The 23837-nt window shown below is 35.9% G+C and overlaps 1 protein-coding gene across 2 annotated transcripts; it reads left to right on the forward strand.

Moving 5' to 3' along the window:
• The first annotated feature begins 2650 nt into the window (after positions 1-2650).
• On the forward strand, positions 2651-22346 carry LOC126713469 (caffeic acid 3-O-methyltransferase-like). 2 transcript variants are annotated; one of them, XM_050413221.1, is made up of 5 exons: positions 2651-3231; positions 3933-4243; positions 11977-12041; positions 12148-12393; positions 21724-22346. In XM_050413221.1, exons 1-5 carry the CDS (start codon positions 2825-2827, stop codon positions 21739-21741), a joined length of 1047 nt encoding a protein of 348 aa, XP_050269178.1. In that variant the 5' UTR covers positions 2651-2824; the 3' UTR covers positions 21742-22346. The 2 variants fall into 2 exon arrangements, with proteins under 2 accessions (XP_050269178.1, XP_050269177.1); XM_050413220.1 differs by lacking the exon at positions 21724-22346 and having other exon boundaries at positions 2652-3231; positions 12148-12737.
• The last annotated feature ends 1491 nt before the right edge of the window (positions 22347-23837 follow it).

A 23837-nucleotide genomic window follows, 5' to 3' on the forward strand; every position in this document is an offset into this window, starting at 1 on the left:
TAATTACATTTATTGTTACCTCAATTTCTATACTTTATGTAGTAGACTTTATAGTACATTTTTTTCAAAATTATATGATAATTAATAAGTGATTATTTTATTTTATTTTTTTTTGTGGAAAAAAGGTTGTGCACTATTTATTTTTCACTTCCAAAAGGGTCTTCGAAACAACAGACTAATAAGAGCTCAACCCAATTGAAAACCACACTCTTTGGGGGAAAAATGTTTTGAGGCTTTAATTTTTGTAAACTAGTGTCTTACATGCTTGATTGTCAACATTAACTGCACCAAACAATATCTCTATCTCTATCTTAACACCAAAATCAAAATTTATAACAATGCCTTGCCATATCTAACAAAAAGTCAACATTATTTCTTTAATTCTTCAATTTATTTGTTTAATTCATCAAACTAAACTTGAGATCCTTAATATTTAATAAACTTATTTAATTGATATATAAATAAAGAAAAACGCCTATTAAATTTATCGACTTAGGGCCCAACACTATTTCAATTTATTTGGCAGTGTGTAATCGGTGAGTATGATTATTTTTACACCTTTGTATGTTGAAGATATTTTTGATAGCTCGAAACATTGACAAAGAATTTGTTTGTCTTTTTTTGTTATTATTTTTTCCTTTTTGGGACATTGAACTGATTGCAGAAAATTTAGGAATATATGAGCACTGTTGATAAATTTTTTAAAAAGTCAGGCGGGGCCATGGCCCCAGCGGCCTACCCTAGCTCTGTCTCTGTCGATAAGCCAAGATACTTGTCATGACTCATGACTAGTGGTGGTATAATTGGTCACCACTATGTTTCAATTATTTTATGCCATTGTAGCAGATGAGCAAAATAGTAATTTTATTTTAATTGACCTTTCAACTTGAGGCACTAGCATATTCTTTCAGGATAATGTTATTACATTGAAAAAATCTTATTTCACGCTGACTGTCACACACTTCATATACACTCATTTTTTAAATTGTGTTTTAAATCAAAAAGGTGTTACTCTATAGCGTTTTTATAATAAATTATAGGTAATTAGTTGTTATTGGTTCAAATTTAAACTTAATACTAAGATTATATTTTTCTCTTAATAATAGCAATCAATAACTTGTCATTTATAATTTATTGTAAAAATATTATAAAAATATTTTGAACATATAATTTAATAATATGTTTAGGGCGAGTATCCTCGTAATACGGAATGCGTGATTATAGTGGCATGGCTAAAAATTAGAGATTATGATCTCAAACATTAAATGGGAGATAATGGGTGGGCCCCTCTACACGTGGGAATGCCGTGAATGTTCCCAAAAGAGTATAATCTTTATGGCAGTTACCTACTATCATAATGACATAATCTGCTTTTGAATTGTATCGCTTTTTTTTCAATCCTTGTCTTCCCTTCCCACTATGAGCTGTTATTCATAAGAAATTTTGTTGTCATTCAGGTTTGTACGATATTGGGCCAAAATGGGCATTTACTACTTTCGATTAAAACAAGTAGTAAAATGTTTTGTTCTGAAATTATTTAGCAAAATACTCTTGTTTTAAAACTCGATTTAATGAAAATTGAGTTACTTGCAAAATCTTATATGAAACTCGAATTTCATGTTTTTTTTTTTTTTTTTTTTTGAAGTTTTTTTGCTTATAACTCGATTTTTTAAAAATCGACTTTTTCCCTGCTCTGAAACTATTTAGCCATATGCTCCTGTTTTAAAGTCGATTTTTTTAAAATTGAGTTTTTCATTGAAACTCAATTTTTAGAAAATCAACTTTAAAATAGGGGTATATGGCTAAATAGTTTCAGAACAGGAGTATTTTTCTATTTGTTTTGGGCAAAAAGAGAAAATGTCCATTTTGGCTTGATATTTGGGCCAATCTTAGGTGTAATTTTGCGATTGTCATCTTGTTTAGTAAGATATAATTCAGTTAGCAATCTTCTGGTGAATAGTGAATTACATTCATATTTTCTTTTCCAAATGGTAGAAACGATCATATTTCTTCGAAAAATCAGTTGCAATGTTCATCCTCATCTAATATTGGGAATAGCCAATTTGGCGGAAGTTCAATGCACACAAAGTCTTTACATTCCACCCCATAGGAGGCTAGTTTGTGAGCAGCTCTATTAACATTTCTCACAAAACTAAACCCAAAATCCTTATTTCCTCTTTTACGTTAATTACCGTCCCTAATAGTTTTTGTATCCAGGTCAGTATTTGGTTGTCTCCTTCAATCACATCTATAGCACCCATTGTGCATTCTCGTCAATTATAAATTATTGAAATCCTAGCTCTTTCCCATGTACGCATTCATGACTAGTCATCATCATCTTTGTTGTATGTGTAGTAGCTAGTTACCACACGTTACTTATTTTCAAGAAAAACTAAAAGAAGCGAAATGTTATGTTTATAATATTTTCACAACAAATCTTAAATGACAAGTTGTTATTAGTTATTATGAGTATGTAAAAAAGTAATTGAAATTGTAGATTCAAATTAAAACTAATAACAACTTACCATCTATGATGTCCTGTGAAAATATTGTAGATATAACATTTCTTAAAAACAAAAAAAATCCCATTTCATTTGAGTTTGAGACTATTACAAAGGAACCGGCATATACCCATTGCATCTCTATTGTATTATATCCTATATTTTATCGTAATCATACCTAACTTATACTTAGGCTTCTTAGAAAGTGATAAATAATCACTCAGCAATCAGCCTAGAAGAACTCTTTAAATCTACACCACAAGACAAATGTCAGCAAGACCTATTTAAGAAGAGGGAAAAAAGAAAAGGAAAAGGAAGCAAACATGTCTGGAACCATAGAAAACCAAGTTGGTGAAGAGGATGAGGCATGCATCCAAGCCATGCTAATCTCCACCACGCCAATATTTTGTTGGGTCCTAAAAGCAGCCACTGATCTTGACTTGTTTGGGATCATTGCCAGAGCAGGCCCCACTGCTTGTATGACATCCATAGAAATTGCTTTGCAGCTTCCAACACAGGACTCAGAAGCGCCTTCTCGGTTGGATCGTATGCTGCGCCTTCTTGCTAGTCACTCCGTTTTGACATGCTCTATCCACACACTTGAAGATGGTAGGGTTGAGAGACTCTATGGACTCACACCAGCCTCTCAGTTCCTTTTTGAAAAAGAGGATAGAGGGTCTGTGGCTTGTCTTTCAGCTTTCTATTCACACCGAGCCGTTTACGAGGTTAGGTATGGGCTGTCTCATTGTGTTTTGTATAAATGCAAAAATGGAAACGGCTTGGATCAAATGATTAGTGCACTAGATTTGTCACATGTCCGTGTCCTAATAGATCCATTGCATAGAAGCATTGGAGCCATGTTTTTTCTTGGAAGAATAATCTTCACGAAAATATCTTTCTTTAGGGGAAAAAAGTGCAGCAACATTTTATTATAATTGGATAATTTTTTGTTGTTAGTCACCTTTTTTTTATTCAACCTTGTCCATCTCTATAGGAAACACCGGGTGTTAGTTGAGCTACTATACTTTTGGTTCCTCACTTTTATTTTTAATTTTTTAACCAAAAGAGAAGTGTATATGAGTCCATTTGTAAGTATAGGAAACTAATATTTTTCACATTTTTTTTTCATAAAAACTCTAACATGGCATATGTTAGTGGTTGACTCAAGTGAAAATAATATTACTCTAATTACAATAAATCATGTTAAAATTATGAAAAAAAGTAATAAGAAATCACTAGCCTTTAAGTCTTTAACTCTTTCCATATTAGGGTGCCTTAAATGAAAGGCAATATTATTCTTTAATCCTTGATAATTGAAATGTTTGGAGAAATCATAGATTGTCATACGTTATTACATATATATATGATGAGATATATTAATAGTGATTGTGTTTTGTGTCTCATGTTATATACTTTGTTTCTACATTCTAGCATGCATATGAAGGATGCAATCCTTGAAGGTGGGAATCTATTTAAGAAAGTCCATGGAATGCCCATGTTTCAGTATATGGACGGGGATCCAACTTTCAAGGAGATGTTCTTCAAGATAATGGATGATCATTCCACAATGATTATGAAGAAAATTCTTGAGGTATACCAAGGATTCAAGGGGCTAAAGTCATTGGTTGATGTTGGTGGTGGAATTGGGAAATGCATGAATATGATCATTTCCAAGAACCCTACCACTAAAGGCATTAACTTTGATTTGCCACATGTGATACAAAAGGCACCATCTTATCCCGGTAACATTCCTAATTTCTTTAGTAAGATTAATTTAGTTAATAATATTATTATAAAATGTGCTTGAAATTCATTGAAAATTAAAACAGTATACTTAATCATGCCTATTTACACAAGTATCCTAGTTTGGTAGGAAATTCTGTTAAGGATTAGCAACTAGTGTGGGTCAAATCCTAGACACACACACAAAAAGAAAAAGAAAAAGAAAAAGGTTTTCATTAAGTGATTATATAAAAACATAAACATCAAAAAGTATAGTAGAAGAAAAAGAAATTGATAAATTATGTATTTGAGCCTAAAATTTAGGTTCTATGTATTTCTGACATTTTAAATGTGTTAATTATCCTTTTGATAGGAAAAAATGCTAAGAGACCCCCTGAATTTTGGAGTAGTGGCCATTACACCCCTTAAACTTTTATTTTAGCCAATTTACTCCTTGAACTTCGCACATCCGCCAAAGAGATGCACATGTTATTCTGTCGTTAATATTCTAAAGAAATAGTCACATGACAAGCATGTGAACTTTAAAAAAAACCAAATTCAATCCCGTAAAACCTTGATTATAAATTGTTCTTACTACTACAAAAACAAACACAGATTATAAATTGTTCTTACCTCCAATTTCTCATTTGTAACTAATTTCCATTATCTTGAATGAAACAAGCAAGTTCACTGTGGGCGCAACGGGGAAGTATGCCTTGGCCAAGTGGACCATGGCGGAGAAAAATGGAGTCGCCACCTAGATTAGGTCTAAAAACAATAAATATAGCGCTCTTGTAGAAGGACTGGTCTTTTCTAGAGCATGTGTCTAGAGTTTAGATATTAGGATAGGAAGGTGTTAGGCACCCAACCCCACCCTACCCGTAGGTCGGCCTCTACTCATTGTGTTCCAAATCCTAATCCCATCAAAAGTTCCTCTAACATGTTATTCTAAACTCACACAAATTAACATGCAAAACATGGCAAATGTCCCACACTCATCCATAGCATAAAAATCAAACTATTCATGTAGCACATATATATCCAAGGGTAGCAAGTATATCACAAGGCAAAAAAATCAACAAGGCATTAATCATCAAGTATATTCAATCATTCAAACCTAGAATTATGATATTCATCAATCAAGGAGACCAATTATCATATTTAAAGATGCATGTTTATATTCATATGCATAATTGGACTTAACAAAACCTAAACATGTGATTATTATTAAGCAAAACAAATAAAAAGCAAAAACCATAAATAAACATTTCTGGGAATGAGTATGTGTGCGCATACATAGGGTATGATTATGCCACCAAATTGTATGCATATGCATACTTTGAGTATGCATATGCAAGCATAGAGCATGCACACGCATACATGCCCAAGAACACAGTTTTAAAGCAAGCAACAAAACGACAATCAAACAAAATCAAACATGTTTCTAATATATAACTAGCCAACCTAAACTAACAACAAAGATATAAAAGATAAAAACAAAAACAAAAACTATTCCTAAACATGCAATGGATTTAACAACAAACAAGAGTAACACTCAACACATCAAAACATGTTCATCAATACATCCAATAATTCAACTCTCCAATCAAAACATGGTGAGACGCAACAAAAAAAAATCAAATAAAGAAAAACATATTTCTAAGCGTATATTATATGTAAATAAATTTAAAAACAAAAACAACACAAGTTATAAAACCTAAATTAAGGAAGAGCCACAAAGAAAGACTCACCTTGTTTATAGAACACAATTTGGTCGGTATTTAACCGACCCCTCAATGCCTACACAACAAGATTAAGTAATAATCAAAGGAATCAAATTATTCAATAGTTTATAGGTAATCACAACTCAAAAATAAAAGGTTTTGAGAAATCCCCTTCAGAACAAGTTTCTACCTTAGTTTTGTGCTGAAAAAAGATTTTTGAATCTCTGTAAAAAAAGGTGCTAGTTGCTGCCCTAGGGTTTTCAAGAGAGAAAATAGGGTTTAGAAAGCAAAGAGGCACTCTTTCTAGCTAGGATTTTAGTTTGGAAGCATAGGGTTGTATTTGTATGTTTAAACTAGGGTTTTCAGGGCCTTTTAGACGTCTTTGGATGTTTCCAAGGGTTTAGGGGCTGACCCACATCAAATAATGATATTTTGGGCCCATGCACGCGTATGTACGTGCATGCATATGCATGCGTCCCCAAAAACCCTAATTTTGATTGCTGGGTTGGTCTGACTTCAAATGGCTATAACTCACTTAATATAAGTCCAAATTAGGCAAAATATGTATTCAAATTGAAGCCCAAGATGTCTATTTTTCCAAAGAAACAAACCTCACCCAAAAATGCTTTGTGGATTGAGAGGTATAATCAAAACAATGAGCGAAAGTCATTTTTCAGCATCATTTTCAAAGCGATTTGAGCACTTTTAAGTTGTGATTACTTCTAAACTATCAAAATAACTTAATTACCTTTTGTTGACATGTCAAGCTAATCATTGGGACCAGGGAATAAAGTTTATTAACCGGGTATAAAATGAGGTGTCTACACTCACATAAACCCCAACCTCAAAAATTAAACCAAACCATGAAACTACAACGGAAACTCAATCAAATACAACAATTTAATTCTAGCAACCTTTAATTGCAAAAGGGCATGGCCACCGAACATCCCTCTTTCAATCTCAAATACCTATGTTCAAACAAATCCTACTAGAAAAGCAAAATCATACACTACTATTGACTAGCCACATACCAACTAATAAAACCCATTAGCCATTTGCACTAGTTATTGCACACTATGAACTTTATAGAGGGCATGAAGAAAACAAAATATGGTAATTAGGTCATGAACTTGTGCGAACAAATCCTTCTCGGTGAACAAACTCAACTCATTGTTTTGATTATTAGCCTCGAACTTGATGGATGTCGCAACTGTGATAATGGTGGCACAAAGAACTTCAGCCCCAAATCGTCCCTCTGTCTTAGGTTTCTCTTCTTTCTATTGGGTTTCACGATTGAATTTGGTTTTTAGAGTTCATGTGCAAGTCATGTGACTATTCTATTAGTATATTAATGATAGAATAACATATGCCTTTATTTGCCACATGTGGAAAGTTCAGGGAGTAAATTGGCCAAAATAAAAGTTCAGGGGGTGCAATAGCCACTACCCCAAAGTTCAGGGGTTCTCTTGGCATTTTGTGTGAATTTGGTTCTTGCTATTAAGTGATGGATGAAAAATGCCTATATGATTAATGGTTAAAATATAAAAAATTAAAAATAAAAATTTATGACAAATTCCTATTTAGTTGTGGAGAACCATAGGAAAAGGAAATAGAAAAGGTTAGTGAAAGGTTAGGGGTAGGATAGAAATTTAGAGAGAAGTTAGGGAATATGGCGTAGAAAAGAAAACAGTGTCATTTGAGATACTTGAGTTCTTGTATGGGAATATGTTAGAGAATGGAAGCTCCGACCTCCAGCCATGGTCTATAGCTCACCGAGTTCTTTCTACTACTTGCTACTATCTTCTTTTGTCGCTTTCGTGAATAGTTGTTTTTCTTTTAAAGTCAAAAGGGTACTTTTGAAAGATCACTAAGACCAATACGAGGAAAGAAACTGAAAAGGAGGCATCCCCAGACAGACCCCTAAGATCCTTGGAAGAGCCAAAGGAAGACAATAGAAACAAAAAAGAATAAATGGAACACTCGAAAAATCTCAAAGATAATTAAAATGAAAATCAATAAAAAAAGAAATCCATTAATCAATTAAATGAAATCGCCTATAACAATTGAGAATAGCTTACTTTCTAAACCTATCACCACTTTCCTTACTAATGAACAAAGACAAAATGGGTAAAAAAAACCTTGGCTATAAGGATGTTCGTGTCAAATAATCATAAATTGCTTTTCCTCTTTTTTTTTTTTTTTTGAAATATTATTATTATTTTATTTTTATTCCACATGGCAGTACAAGTGTCATAAGATGTGTCATGGAAATATACATATTTTTTATTTTTGATGTTAGCCATGTCAGTACTTTTCATCTATCACTTAACAATAATGACCAAATTGATATAATATCAAAAAGTTAGACGCTAAATCCACATATTTGAAAGGCCATAGATCAAATTGACATCTAACCTAAAAATTAGGTTCTAAATATGTAATTTATCAGAAAGAAATTTATTATTTGGTTGTGAGTTTTGTGACAAAGTTATTACCCTACTATAGGGTTTGGTCTGGTGAGTGACCAACCTGCAACTAGTCCAAATAGTTTGGTTTCCACAATTTTGGAGCCTTTAGAGCACCCACAGCAGGTGTGGTAAATATGTCAAATGCCAAATATTTGGCACATTTACCACACCAAACACAAAAATGATGCTTTATGAGATGTGCTAAATCTCAAAAATTATACAACATGTCTATAGTACCGTTGCAGATTTGCAACGGTACGGACAAATGTTGTAAAAAATTTATTATTTTACATTCTCTTTTCTCTCTCCTCTCTCTTCATTTTTTCTTTCCTCTTCTCTCTCACTCTCCGGTTCCCTCTCTCTTCTCCCTGTACTGGTTCCCTCTTTCTTCGGAGGTGAAGCTTCCGAGATCGGCACGTTTCAAGAACAAAACTCCGGTGCCGATTCAGATTATCGCCGAGCATATCCTCCGCGAAGCACGAGAACGATAAGAGGCTGGATTCGGCCTCCGAAGCAGAAGATCACCGACGCGACTGAACTCTTCGAGTACCGGCTTCGCAAGCGGAAGGAGTTCGAAGACCTAATCCGCCGCGTGCGATGGAATAGCAGTGTTTGGATCCGCCGCGTGCCGTCAATCTTACCCTCTTCCCTCTCCTCTCTGTTCGCCTTTCACGCTGCCTCTCTCTGGTTGTGGGTTTTATTTTATTTTATTTTATTTTTTACTACAATTTGGGTTGATCTGATGGTGGTGGTGGGCTGTGGGCTATGGGCGGTGACAGTGGCAGTGATGGTGGACTGTGGGGGTGATGGCCGGTGGTGGCTGTCAGTGTTTTTTTTTTTTTTTTTTTTTTTTTTTTTGCTGCAATTTGGGTTGATTTGATGGTGGTGGTGGGTTGTGGGCTACGGGCGGTGACAGTGGCAATGGTGGTGTGGCAGTGGTGGTGGGCTGTGGGGGTGATTGCCGGTGGTGGCTGTCAGTGTCGTTGATGATAATGGGTTGTGGGTTTTTTTTTTTTACTGCAATTTGGGTTGATCTGATGGTGGTGGTGGGCTGTGGGCTATGGCCGGTGACAGTGGCAGTGGTGGTGTGGCAGTGGTGGTGGGCTGTCGGGTTGATTGCTGGTGGTGGCTGTCGGTGTCGTTGATGATAATGGGATAGGATAATATATTATTTTAATGTGTAGTAAATATTATTTTAATGTATAGAATTCAATGATAAAACATCTGATAAATGAGGTGTTGTAAAATGATGTGGTAAAATAATAAAGTAGGTCTTTAATGTGGCAAAATGGCATTTTTTTTACAACATCTGCTGTGGATGCTCTTGTTGACTTACACTGAGACCGAGTTGCTTGTTAAAATTTTGGACTATGACTCGAATAGTATCATTGGGTGGCGTGATCAATAAAGAACTTGGACAGAGTTTGGTTGCAGAGGATCTAAAATTTTGGACTAGACTCTCTCTCTCTCTCTCTCTCTCTCTCTCTCTCTCTCTCTCTCTCTCTCTCTCTCTCTCTCTCTCTCTCTCTCTCTCTCTCTCTCTCTCCTCCGCTCCTTAGCTAGAAGCATCTCTTGATAATAAGCTAATATAACCCACACTTTTTGTATTTTTCCTTAACTTAATGTCAAGAGCCACATTTAACGGAAATAAATTATTTTGTTTTTATATATTATAATTTAAGGTAAAATAATATTTTCATCTCTAAATTTTATAAATTTTTTTATTGTTAAATTTTAAAAAGTTATTTTTTCATCCTTAAACTTTGTAAATAGTTTTTCATTCCTAAACTTTATAAATAAGTTTTTTTTTTTAATAGTTTAAAGACAAAAATAAAGATGAAAAATGATCTTTTTTTTCAATATTTTAGGAATGTTAAAAAAAAAAAAAAGAGTTTAAGGACATAAAATAAACATTTTCAGTAGTTTATGGATGAAAAATGAATTTTTCAATAGTTTAGTGACAATATATATATATATATATATATATATTTTTTAAGTTTAGGGATGAAACAAACTTTTGATAAAGTTTAGGAACTAAAATATTATTTTACCCAATTACAATTGTTGTGAAAATTTCTAGTATTAATTTGATTTTAGGGATAATTACACTTTGTCCACCTGTGGTTTGTCTCTAATTCTATGTGCCTACCCGTGGTTTAAATTTTGACACTTTGCCCACCTGTGATTCTCACCGTTACCCAGCCGTAACCCACCTCTCCAATTTCCGTTACTCTAACACAGAAAAGGTAAAAAATAGAACTCCACACAGATCAAAACTCACTCTCTCCCAAAACTCACTCACTCCCATCCAACCCAATGAAGATCCTACACAATGCAATGCAATGCTAGTACGTGTCAAGTGCTTCTTCAAACAACTTAGTAAATTTGAAGCAACAAAACCAAATTAAATCCAAGAAAGAAAAAAAAAAAAAAACCCAATAACCAGCAAGTGAGAATCAGACCCAGAAATGAAAAAACATCCAAATTTCTAAATTTCAGATTGATTTTCTAATTTAAGCAAATACCCACAAAAAATAAAAAAAGAAACTTCAGGTTATTAATCCTCCTGCACAATTTACAAACCATTTGAAGTGGTTTTTAATTTAAGCCAAAAATAACCAATAAGTAAGAACCTGATCCAGAAATAAAATAAGATCCAAAATTCTGAATTTCAAATTGACTTCTAATTTAAGCCAAAAAAAAAATACCCACAAGAAATAAAGAAAAAATAAATTCAAATTATTAACCTTCATACAAAATTTAGACGCATTTGGTGTGATTTTTCTCATCAAAATTAGCGGGTTTGAAATTTAAATTTCAAAACAAAAACCTGGAGGTGCAAGTCAAGAGATTGGGCTTGATGCTGTGTATATGACTGCCCAAGAAATGAATAGGGAAAACACAAATTTGGATTCAGGGTTTAACATCACTTGGAATTTTCCAATGGGTTAAGGTGGTGCTCAATACTTGGTTCGATTGCATTTTTGTGATATTGTTAGTCGTGCACTTAACTTGCTGTACTTCAATGTATATCTCAATGGGTACCTTGCTTATGAGGATCTTGATTTGTCAATACTTACATCCTATGTGCTTGCATCTCTGATCTATGTGGATTTTGTTGTGGATCTTCGTTGGGTTGGATGGGAGTGAGTGAGTTTTGGGAGAGAGTGAGTTTTGATCCGTGTGGGGTTCTGTTTTTTACCTTTTTTGTGTTAGAGTAACGGAAATGGGAGAGGTGGGTTACGGTTGGGTAATGGTGAGAATTACAGGTGGACAAAGTGTCAAAATTTAAACCACGGGTTGGCACATAGAATTAGAGGCAAACCACATGTGGGCAAAGTGTAATTATCCCTTAATTTTAAGTGAATTTGTCTTCTCTTGATAAGTTTTAGGTTTTTGAGTGATTCTCTTGATAAGTAAATATAGATTTTAAATAGAAACAATAATATATATATATATATATATATATATATATATATATATAAAACTTAAATTTATCGTATCGAGGTAGCCATGTTTACGGATTCCTAAATGAATAGCATAACCTCATATTTTATGCAGGTATTGAGCATGTCGGAGGAGATATGTTTCACAATGTACCTAAAGGAGATGCAATTATGATTAAGGTATAATTTGAATACTAATGTTTAAATTAGATAACAAAGAATAAGTGGAACATTTTGGCAAAATTTTTCATAAGAAATCATTGATGTGTCTGCATTTCACTTGTAGTATATACTTCATGATTGGAGTGATGAGGATTGCATGAAACTTTTGAGAAATTGCTATGAAGCGCTACCAAATAATGGGAAGGTAGTTATTATCGAGCTACTCATGCAAGAAGCACCAGATTCAAGTACGAGTTCTCAATATGTCTCTCGCCTTGACAATGGCATGTTGTTATACCTTGAAGGGAAGGAGAGAACTGAGAAAGAATTTGAGGCTCTGTGCAAGGGATCTGGATTTTCAAAGTTTAAGGTTGTTTGCTGTGCCTATGCTGTTTGGGTAGTCATGGAATTCCATAAATAATTATACGCTCCTTAGCTTGTTGCGCTTATGCTTTGGTTGGTATTGTATCGTCTCTTTGTCCATGAAGAAACAAGTAAGAAATGCAGAGATGCGTGAGAGAGAAAAGAAGCAAGGAAAAGAAAAGGAAAACCAGAGAGAGAGAGAGAATTGAGAGTATCAGAAAAGAGAAAATTGAATTATGATTTTTCTTGAATGAATCAGAAATACAATACATCTCACTTATATATAAATGAATTTACACGCATAAAATAGGATCCAGAACTTTCTAACAATCCTAACTAACTTGTAACAGACTTTCCCGCCAACTCTGAAGCTTGAACTGATTGGGATTGAACAGACACGTGCCATACCAGAATCACACGAGTTATAACTAACTCTCACCCACACTGAAACGACACAGTTTAATTTAGTGGTTCACACGTGTGTATGAGTCCAATACGTGCTTAACCATCTTCTTCCTTTAGCTGTAACTGATGCTTTGTTTTTCTATTGTTATCATCCCCCCTCAAACGAATGGGGAAGGAACGAGGCATGAGTTTGTCCCGAAATAGGAGAAACAGAGGACCAGGCAAAGGCTTAGTGAATATATCTGCAAGATTATCTTTGCCAGAAACAAAGGAAATAGCTAAGTCCTTGCGAAGAACACGTTCTCTGATGAAATGATAATCCACTTCAACATGCTTAGTACGAGCATGAAAAACTGGATTCGAAGCAAGAGCAATGGCAGATACATTGTCACACCATAAAACTGGAACATGATGAAGGAAAAGGAGAAGATCACGAAACAACTGACGAAGCCAGGAAAGCTCAGCAGCAGTGGTGGCAAGTGCACGATACTCAGCTTCTGTGGAGGATCTAGACACAGTGCTCTGCTTCTTAGAAGACCAAGAAATAGGATTGGAGCCTAAAAACACCATAAATCCAGTTGTGGACTTCCTGTCAAAAGGGTCACCTGCCCAATCAGCATCTGTGAAGGCAGTTAAAGTAAGGGGACCTCGAGAGAAATAAATGCCATGAGAAAGAGTGCCCCTCACATATCTGAGAACTCGCTTAGCAGCCTCTAGATGAGCAGATGTAGGAAATTGCATAAATTGACATAACTGGTGAACATTAAATGCCAAATCTGGTCTAGTGAAAGTAAGGTACTACAGTGCTCCAACCATGCTTCTATAAGTAGATGGGTCAGACAGGAGCATACCAGAATCTGGAGTAAGTCTTGTGGCAGGACAACAGGGAGTTTTAGTAGGCTTGGAGTTATGCATATTGAAACGATGAAGAACCTCAGAAGCATACTTTGTCTGGGATAAGGTAAGACCATACTTGGTGGGTGTGATTTGAATACCCAGAAAGTAATTGAGAGGGCCAAGATCCTTGAGATCAAAGGTGGCACTGAGAGCTGAGATGAGACAGGTAATCTGGTTAGGAGCATTACCAGTGATGATAATATCATCAACATACAGCAGTAGGTAGAGAATAGTAGAGCCAGACCGATAAACAAACAGAGAAGAATCTGCCAAGGAAGCCACAAAACCAAGATGAAGCAATTGAGAAGTGAACCTCTCAAACCATGCCCGGGGTGCCTGCTTCAAACCATAAAGAGATTTGAGTAATTTGCAGACATAATGAGGTTTAGAGGGATGAACATAACCCTGTGGCTGCTGCATATAAACCTCCTCCTTGAGATAGCCATGAAGGAAGGCATTGGAGACATCCAATTGCCTAATAGACCAGTTAAGGCTGACAGCAATGCTCAAGACCAATCTGACAGTAGCAGGTTTAATAACAGGACTGAATGTTTCTGTGAAATCAATTCCAGGTTGTTGATGAAACCCCTTGGCTACCAGCTTGGCCTTGTATCTGGCTATTGAACCATCACTGTGAAGCTTCAATTTGTAAACCCATTTACACCCTACCAGATTGAAATGGTCAGAAGGAGGAACAAGAACCCAGGTTTGCTGTTTCTGCAATGCATCAAATTCAGCATCCATTGCCTTGCACCAATTTGGATAAGAAGAGGCTATTTTGTAGGTAGGTGGTTCAGTGAAATTATAGTCCAGAGTGGCCTTATAGCAGAGTTTAGGTTTGGATATGCCACTCTTGGACCTAGTTTGCATGGAGTGAGTGTTAACAGGAACAATAGGTAAGGGTAAAGGTTCACTAGAGGAAGAAACTTGTGGGACAGAAGCAAGTAATGATGGCAAAGTAGAACTAATAGGAGCTGTGGAAGGAGGATGGGAGCAAGTTGCAGTGCAACTAGGTGAAGCAGGAGCAGGAGAATGAACTGTGTGAGATGGTTGAGCAAAGGAAGTGGCAAGAGGTGTGACAGGAGTGACAGACTGTGGGGCTGGTCCTAAAATAGAAGGTTGATGAAGAGAGTGTAAGTAAAGAAGATTAGACAACCAAATTGAGTGAGATGTAGGAGTGACAGGTGATTGTGAGGAAGAAGAAGTCAGTGCAGGAAAAGGGAATTTGGATTCATTAAACAACACATGCCTAGAGGTATACATAGAATTTGTAATGGGATCAAAACATAGGTATCCTTTGGAAACAGAAGAGTAACCTAGAAATACACATTCCTTGGTTCTAGGTTCAAGCTTGTGTGAGGTGTAAGGTCTGAGAAGGGGATAACAAGCACATCCAAAGATCCTGAGTTGATTGAGATCAGGTTGGGAGTGATACAACAGATAATATGGTGAGTGGAACTGAAGTGTTGCAGTAGGAAGTAAGTTGATAAGAAAAACTGCAATTTGAACAGCATAAGACCAAAATTGGAAAGGTAGAGAAGCCTTAGATAGTAAAGTAATTGTTGTTTCTACAATGTGTCTATGTTTTCTTTCTACCAATCCATTCTGTTGTGGAGTGTAAGGACAAGAGAGTTGATGGAGAATACCATAGGCAGATAAGTAAGACTTAAACTCCTTAGAAATATACTCACCACCCCCATCTGATCTTAAGATTTTAAGTTTTGATGAGAACTGTGTTTCAGCCATGGATTTGAACTTAACAAACATAGAAAAGACTTCAGACTTGTGTTGAAGGAAATAAACCCAAGTAAACCGAGTATAGTGATCAACAAACAACACATAATACTTGAATTTATTGATAGAAGAAACTGGAGCAGGGCCCCATACATCAGAATGAACTAATTCAAGTGGGGAATGAGCAGTAAAATGGGAAGTAGGAAAGGGGAGTTTATGAATTTTCCCACTAAGACAGTGTGTACAAGATACACTGGTACAATTATTTGAAGAAACCTTAAGACTAGGGAGAAGTGTTTGCAGGACTTGAGCATGTGGATGACCAAGCCTGTTGTGCCATAGTTCCCAAATTGCAGAGGTGGAGGCAACATGATTGCAGACTCTAGAAGGTAAGGACAGATTAGGAGCTTTACTAGGGTAGATGGGGTATACACCCTGTTCACTCCTGCCCTGGTAAAGTACTCTCCCTGTGTTCAAGGCCTGAACAGACAAAAGGTTTTCATCAAAATAACACCAAGAATTATTATCATGGCAGAGTTTGTGAACAGAAGCAAGATTTGAAGCTATTGAAGGCACCCTAAGGACATTATTAAGATGTAAGGATGAGTGTTGAGTAGGGAATTGAACTTTACCTATGTGAGTGATAGGAAGGTTTTGACCATTACCAACAGTTAGGTGATCCTGTCCAGTGTAAGGTTTGGGAAAGGAGAGTGCATTGAGGCTGGATGTGACATGATCCGTTGCAGCACTGTCAGCTAACCAAGGCTGTTCCTGAGCAATTGTAGCATTGGAAGCTGTTGCCATAGCAGCTAACTTGGTTGGAGGGTGCTTTCCTTGGTAGGCATAGTCCATGCGATGGTAACAATCAATTGCTGTGTGACCATTCTTCCCACATATCTGACATGATGGCCTCTCATTTCTTGAACCTTGGAACTGTGATGATGGAGAGAACTGATTTGAATGGTTCTGATTTGAGGTGTATGATGAAAACTGATGTGGAAAGGCATTAGATGCTCTACCACCACTATTTCCTCTTCCTCTATTATTGTTATTCCTTCCTCTTCCTCTGTTGTTGTATTGATTGTAGCCACCACCACCTGATCTAGGTGTGGCATTCACAGCCATAGCAAAAGTCTCTTTAATATCATTAGACTCATTCAAAGATTCCTCTTCTGCACCAAGTAGAGTAGTGAGTTCATCAAAATTCACTTGTGTACTCCTTGTTCGTATAGCAGATTTGAAGGCATTGAATTCTTTGGGAAGGCCTTTGATGGCTATGTGAAGTAATTCTTCATCATCAAGAATTATTCCAACTGCCATCAGCTTATCCCTCACAACCTTGATCTTTTGAAGATACAGATCAACAGAATCACATCCCTTCCTAATGTTGTGAAGTTCTCCTTTTAGATTCATAATATGTGATCTTGAGACTGAAGAAAAACGGTTTTCAAGAACCTTCCAGACTTCCTTTGCTGAGTGACATCCCACAGTTAGAGCAAGAACTAAAGGAGTCAACGTTGAACTAATGAAAGTAAGAAGTGCTTTCTCCTTTGATTTCCAGATTAAGTACTCTGGATTGAAGATTGCAGTAACAGATCCTGAAGAATCTGTGAAAAATTTCTCAGGAATTGGTTGAGTATCATCGAGTAACTCAAATAAGGAGTAAGTTTCAAGCACCATTGAGATTTGATGTTTCCAAACTATATAGTTGGAACTGTCAAGCTTTACTGTCATCATGTTTGACATGTTTGACAGCAACAAAAGAGGTTGATTGATCAAATTGATCGAAGCAGTAGAAGCTGTAGAGGAAGACGCCATAGACGCCATTGTTGAAGATGAAGATGGCATTGCAGTAGAAGCCATCTGTTCAGTGATGGCCGTTTGTGGCTCTGATACCATGAAGAAACAAGTAAGAAATGCAGAGATGCGTGAGAGAGAAAAGAAGCAAGGAAAAGAAAAGGAAAACCAGAGAGAGAGAGAGAATTGAGAGTATCAGAAAAGAGAAAACTGAATTATGATTTTTCTTGAATGAATCAGAAATACAATACATCTCACTTATATATAAATGAATTTACACGCATAAAATAGGATCCAGAACTTTCTAACAATCCTAACTAACTTGTAACAGACTTTCCCGCCAACTCTGAAGCTTGAACTGATTGGGATTGAACAGACACGTGCCATACCAGAATCACACGAGTTATAACTAACTCTCACCCACACTGAAACGACACAGTTTAATTTAGTGGTTCACACGTGTGTATGAGTCCAATACGTGCTTAACCATCTTCTTCCTTTAGCTGTAACTGATGCTTTGTTTTTCTATTGTTATTAGTCCACTCCATCTCATGTAGATGTTTGTTGTGCCTGAAAGTTAATAAATAATTATTATATATTTCATAGTATAATTGCGCTTATGTTTCTATTGGTGGTGGAAGTTCAATTTTTTTCCCTTTATTTTCCTCGCTCCAAGTCTTTTTTTTTTTTTTTGATGAGAAATGAACTTCACTGAACTGAAAAGGAGTACAACAAAGCGTCATAGGAATTACAATGCTCTAGGAGCAGTCAAGTTGGATAAGTTGCTGAACCATCGGAGGGCTACATCTTTTCTAGACTTGATCCAATCCATTACATTTTGCATACTGAGCAAGGGTGTGAGCCACTTTGTTGTAATCCCTTTTCAAGTGACAAATTTTCCAGCTGCTAAAAGACTCAAGAAGGGAGCAAATGCCTTGATATAAATGGCCTAAGCTGCCATTGAATTCCTTTGCCTGAATGTCTTGGACCACTGTGAGAGCATCTGATTCAAGGATTACATGGGTGAGCTCCATTTCCTTAGCAAGAAGAATTCCATGTTCAAGAGCAAAGACTTCTGTTTCCAGACTTGAGAATTGCCTTGGTAGGGGCTTACAAAGTGCTGCTATGGGCTCTCCCTTGTTGTTCCTTATCACTACTACACCAGAGGATCGTCCATCTCCTGATGCAGCTCCATCCACGTTAACTTTGTACACACCCGTGGGAGGAGCTTCCCATCTGCTTGCTTCATCACTTTGGGAATGACTACATAGTGCAGTAGCTTCTATGTAGTATGATCTGATTGTGTTAGCAGAGAACCATACCTGGTCAGGGGAGTGGCATGCATCCTCAAAAACTTTTTGATTCCGATTATACCATATTGCCCAAGAAGTTACAAAGAACATTTCAAGATCATTTGCAGCTCCATTATCCAGAAATTGCATTGCTATATCAGTGAAATCAAAATGACTTGTTATCAGGTTTATAGGACACCCTTCCCACTTGTCCCAGACTTGTTTAGCTAGATTGCATTGAAGAAATACATGGGTGATGGTTTCTATTTCTTTCTCACAGATTGGGCACCTGGGATTAATGTTCACCCCTCTTTTGTTAAGATTCAATCTGGTTAGGAGTCCATTCATGCAAGCTCGCCACGCAAAGATTCTGATTTTTGCTGGAATCTTCAGATGCTACATTTTCCTCCTAAGGGGGGGGGGGGGGGGTTCTCGAGTCTCTAGATGAGCATTCTCCACAGTCCTCGGCTTCCACCAGTCTAAGAGCTATATAATAGAAGCTCTTAACAGTGAAATCCCCTTTCCTATTGCCAATCCATATGAGCTTATCTTCTGACAAGTTATGTTGGAAGTATAGTTTGGAAAATTGTCCAAATTGATTAACAAAGTTACAAAGCAATATCAATAAAACAAGATATGCTCAAATTAACTTATAAGCAAAATAGACAAGTACAAAAGCGTATAAATTAAGGATTAAGTAAAACTTATTGCCGAGGCACGGAACTAAATCAACAATCTTAAGAAGTGATTTATGTTCTTATTGATTTAAAAAATGTGTGATGTTCCTAATATTGTCTTAGAATCTAAGGCAGCACTTGTTTCGGAAATGAAGTTAGTTAATAACGTAATTGATTGGGTAGTGGACACTGGGGCTACTAGACACATTTGCTTTAGCAAGGAGTTATTTCTTAATTATGAGGAAGTAATAGATGAAGAGAATGTTTATTTGGGAGACTTTGGTACTGCAAGAGTTGCTGGAAGGGGAAAGGTACTTTTGAAATTTACTTCAGGTAAGTCTTTAGCCTTGCACTCTGTTCTTTATGTTCCTAACATGTGTAGAAATTTAGTGTCTGGGTTCTTGCTCAATAAGGCAGACCTAAAAATTGTTTTTGAATCTAATAAGATTGTTCTTAGTCAAAATGGTGATTTTGTGGGCAAGGGATTCTGTCATGAAGGCTTATTTTGTGCTTGAAACTGATTGTGAGAACATGAATATATCTAGTAACTCTTCAGCTTATATTGTTGAATCTTTGGATCTTTGGCATGGTAGGCTAGGGCATGTGAATTTTGCAGCCATCAAAAGAATGAAACAAATGAGCCTAATTCCAAACTTAACTAATTCAGAGCATTCAAAGTGTGAAATATGTGTAGAAGCAAAACATTTCAAAAAACCTTTCAAAATTGTTGAAAGGAGCTCTGAACTTTTAGAACTCATTCATAGTGACTTAGGAGACTTCAAAAATTATATGAGTAGAGGAGGTAAAAAATATTATATGACATTTATAGATGACTACTCTAGATATACAAGAGTATACCTTTTAAGTAGTAAAGATGAAGCTGAAAACATGTTCATAAAATTTAAGATAGAAGTGGAAAATCAGGAAAATAGAAAATTCAAAGGCTTAGGTCTGATAGAGGAGGAGAATATGGTTCAGCTTTGTTTAAAAAATTTTGTAAAGAAAATGGTATTATTCATGAAGTCACTGCACCTCGTACACCTGAACAAAATGGAATAACTGAGAGGAAAAATAGAACCCTAAAGGATATGATGAATGCCATGCTCATTAGCTCTGGTCTTCCTTCCAACATGTGGGGGGAGGCTATCCTTTCTGCATGTCATGTATTAAACATAGTCTCACATAAAAAGATTAGAAAAACTCCATATGAACTATGGGAAGGACGTGCACCAAACTTAGGGTACTTGAAGGTGTGGGGTTGTTTGGCAAAGGTTGGAATTCCTGAACCACATAAAAAAAAGATAGGTCCTAAAACCAAGGATAGTGTCTTCATAGGATATGCACAAAATAGTCCTGCCTATAGGTGCTTAGTTTTGGAGGCTAACACCATAGTGGAGACTAGGGATGTTGATTTCTTTGAGCATATTTTTCCTATGAAGAGAACGAGACTGACTAATGAGTCCTCATCAGTCATACCCTAAGTGAGATCAAGTTCAAACTTAGATGAAAACCACTCAACACAAGAGTTAAGACATAGTAAAAGACCTAAAAATGGAACCAACTTTGGGCCTGACTTTATCACTGCTTTTCTCATTGAAGATGACCTAAAAACTTATCAAGAGGCCATGAAATCAGTAGATGCAACCTTTTGGAAGGATGCAATCCATAGTGAGTTAGAATCAATTATGGCTAACCATACATGAGAATTAGTTGAACTCCCTAGAGGATGCAAGACCATTGGTTGCAAATAAGTGTTTAAAAAGAAATTAAAAGCAGATGGGTCCATAGACAAATTCAAAGCTAGACTAGTGGCAAAATGGTATACTCAAAAAGAAGGGATAGATTACTTTGACACTTATTCACCGGTGACAAGATTAACCACAATTAGGATTTTGATTGCTATGGCCACAATACATAAATTGATTGTTCACCAAATGGATGTCAAAACAGCATTTTTAAATGGCGATTTAGATGAAGAAATTTACATGGACCAACTAGAGGGTTTTGTGGTTCAAGGACAAGAAAGTAAAGTGTGTAAACTTAGAAAATCATTATATGGTTTGAAACAAGCTCCTAAACAATGGCATGAAAAATTTGATAACACTTTAATTTCTAATGGATTTGTTGTGAACGAATCTGATAGATGTGTGTATAATAAATTCTCTGGTGATAGTGGTGTTATCATATGCCTATATGTGGATGACATGTTAATTTTAGGAACTGACATGGATGTTGTAAAAAGTACTAAAGATCTCTTATCTTCAAACTTTGATATGAAGGACCTTGGAGAGGTTGATGTAATTTTGGGAATAAAAATCATAAGGAATAGTGAAGGGATAACACTTTCCCAATCACATTATGTTGAGAAAGTACTTAATGATAATAGCTTAATTTTACACATTTATATCATTATTAGAAAGCATTATCATACTTATTTTGAGTTAATTCATGCATTTTATAATTGGTTTTGGAATAATGCTAAATAATCAATTTTGTGCTTAATTGAATTTAAATGCGTGAATTTGTCTTTTGTAGGATAATGAAATTAAATAAGTGGATTTGTGCAAAGAAGAAAGATAATGGACTTTAATTTTACAAGGGCCATGATGAAGTCAAGGAAGGCCAACCCAATTAAATTCAAGTCCAATTGGGGCAAGGAATCAAAGGAAATTTACACCTAATCCAAGTCCAATTCGGATTAGGATTCCAGCTTGTACACCAGTTAGTATTTGGAGCGTAACTTTTGGTGCAGATGTCCAATAGAGACGATTCAAGTTGGGCTGGAAAGATAACTTAAAGGGCTACAACTTTGTAATTTACGAAAAGTCCTAATTATGAAGTTAAATGGGCCAAAAACGTCAGTTAAGTGAAGCCTAAAAACCTGGGATTTCCTCCAAACGGGAATTCAACTTGTAATAGGATTTCTTGATCTATTTAAAGGCTCTTTAAGGCAAAATTCAGGGGGAGTTGCTGTAGAACATAATTTAGGTTTTCTTAAAGTTTCTTTACAGTTTTTAGAGTTTTATTAGTGTTATGGCTTGCTAGAAGCCTTGTTAAGGCAAGGGGTGAAACCCAACCGTTTATTGGTATGTTTTTAACAATTATTTATTGGTTTTAAATGCTTAGTATTCCCTGCGAACTAATTCACTAGTTTTGTTTTGCATAAAATTAATCAATTGCATGAAACTACATTAGACAATTAATTCTTGAGTTTTTATTGTTAAATCATCCGACTAAGATCAACCTTCGTATGAATTTTAGTTGAGTTATAAAATAAATATTGTTAAGATTACCAATAGATGTGTTGTGTGTGGATCCCTAAACTTAGCACCTTAATATATTGTTATTTTCTCTCAATTTAAATTACCTTTACTAAACTATCAAAAATCTCTTCAATTAAACTTTATTATTGTAGTTTTATTGTCTTGTGGTTTGCTAATCAATTCCCTTTTCTTTGTGGATTCGACCTTGGACTTACCGAGTTATTACTTCGTGACAATCCTGCGCTTGGGAGCATTATTTAAGTCGCAGCACTTAAAAAATTCAATCATTTTGATTGTGAACTTGTGAGAACTCCATATGACCCAAGCATACATTTAAAGAAAAATAAAGGGTCTCCTGTTGCACAATCTGAGTATGCTAAAATTATTGGTAGTGTGATGTTTCTAATGAATTGTACACGCCCTGATATTGCATATGTTGTTAGTAGACTTAGTAGATATAGACATAATCTTGTCTATGAACATTGGAATGCACTAACTCATCTCTTGAGATATTTGAAAGGCACCATGAATTTGGGCCTTACATATACAGGTCGTCCAATAGTATTAGAAGGCTATTGTGATGCAAACTGGATATCAAATAATGATGAGGCGAACTCCACTAGTGGTTATGTTTTCACCCTAGGTGGAGGAGCTATATCTTGGAAGTCTTCTAAACAAACCTGTAATGCTAGATCAAATATGGAGTCCAAGTTTGTTGCTTTAGAAAAGGTAGGTACTGAAGCTGAGTGGCTTAGAAATTTACTTACTGATATACCAAAATGGGATAAGCCATTACCATCAATATCATTGCATTGTGATTCCTAAGTTGCAATTGCATGTGCAAGAGATAAAATTTATAATGGGAAGAAGAGGCATATACACCTAAGACACAATATAGTGCGGCAACTCATAAGCAATGGTGTAATTGCCATGGAGTTTGTACATTCAGAAAAGAATCTTGCAGATCCTCTGACCAAAGGGCTAACTAGACAATTGGTCTATGATACATCGAAGGGGATGGGACTTAAGCCCATTGAGTGAATCACCCATGATAACAACCCAATCTATGTCAACAAAGGTTCAATGGGCATCATGGAGAGATTCAAGATAGCACTATTAGTGAGAATGAGATCTCATTGTCCCTCCCTATGGTGTAGATAGTGCTTACTACCAAACTAGTGAGGTTGAGTTTAAGACTCTTAATGAATTCATAGTCTTTATAGGTGGTGTGTGGTAGTACACACTTGATGAATTCAACTATGTGGGTGTGGAGGTGGGGTCGCCTCCTATGGGAGTGAGGGCAAACTCTCTAGAGCACTCATGAAAATCCAGGTGGGGCGCATGGCCAAAATGTGCCAAATCGAGAACTCGTCCAAGAATTCACAA

The sequence above is a fragment of the Quercus robur genome, chromosome 2, assembly GCF_932294415.1.
Source record: "Quercus robur chromosome 2, dhQueRobu3.1, whole genome shotgun sequence".
Classification (NCBI taxonomy): domain Eukaryota; kingdom Viridiplantae; phylum Streptophyta; class Magnoliopsida; order Fagales; family Fagaceae; genus Quercus; species Quercus robur.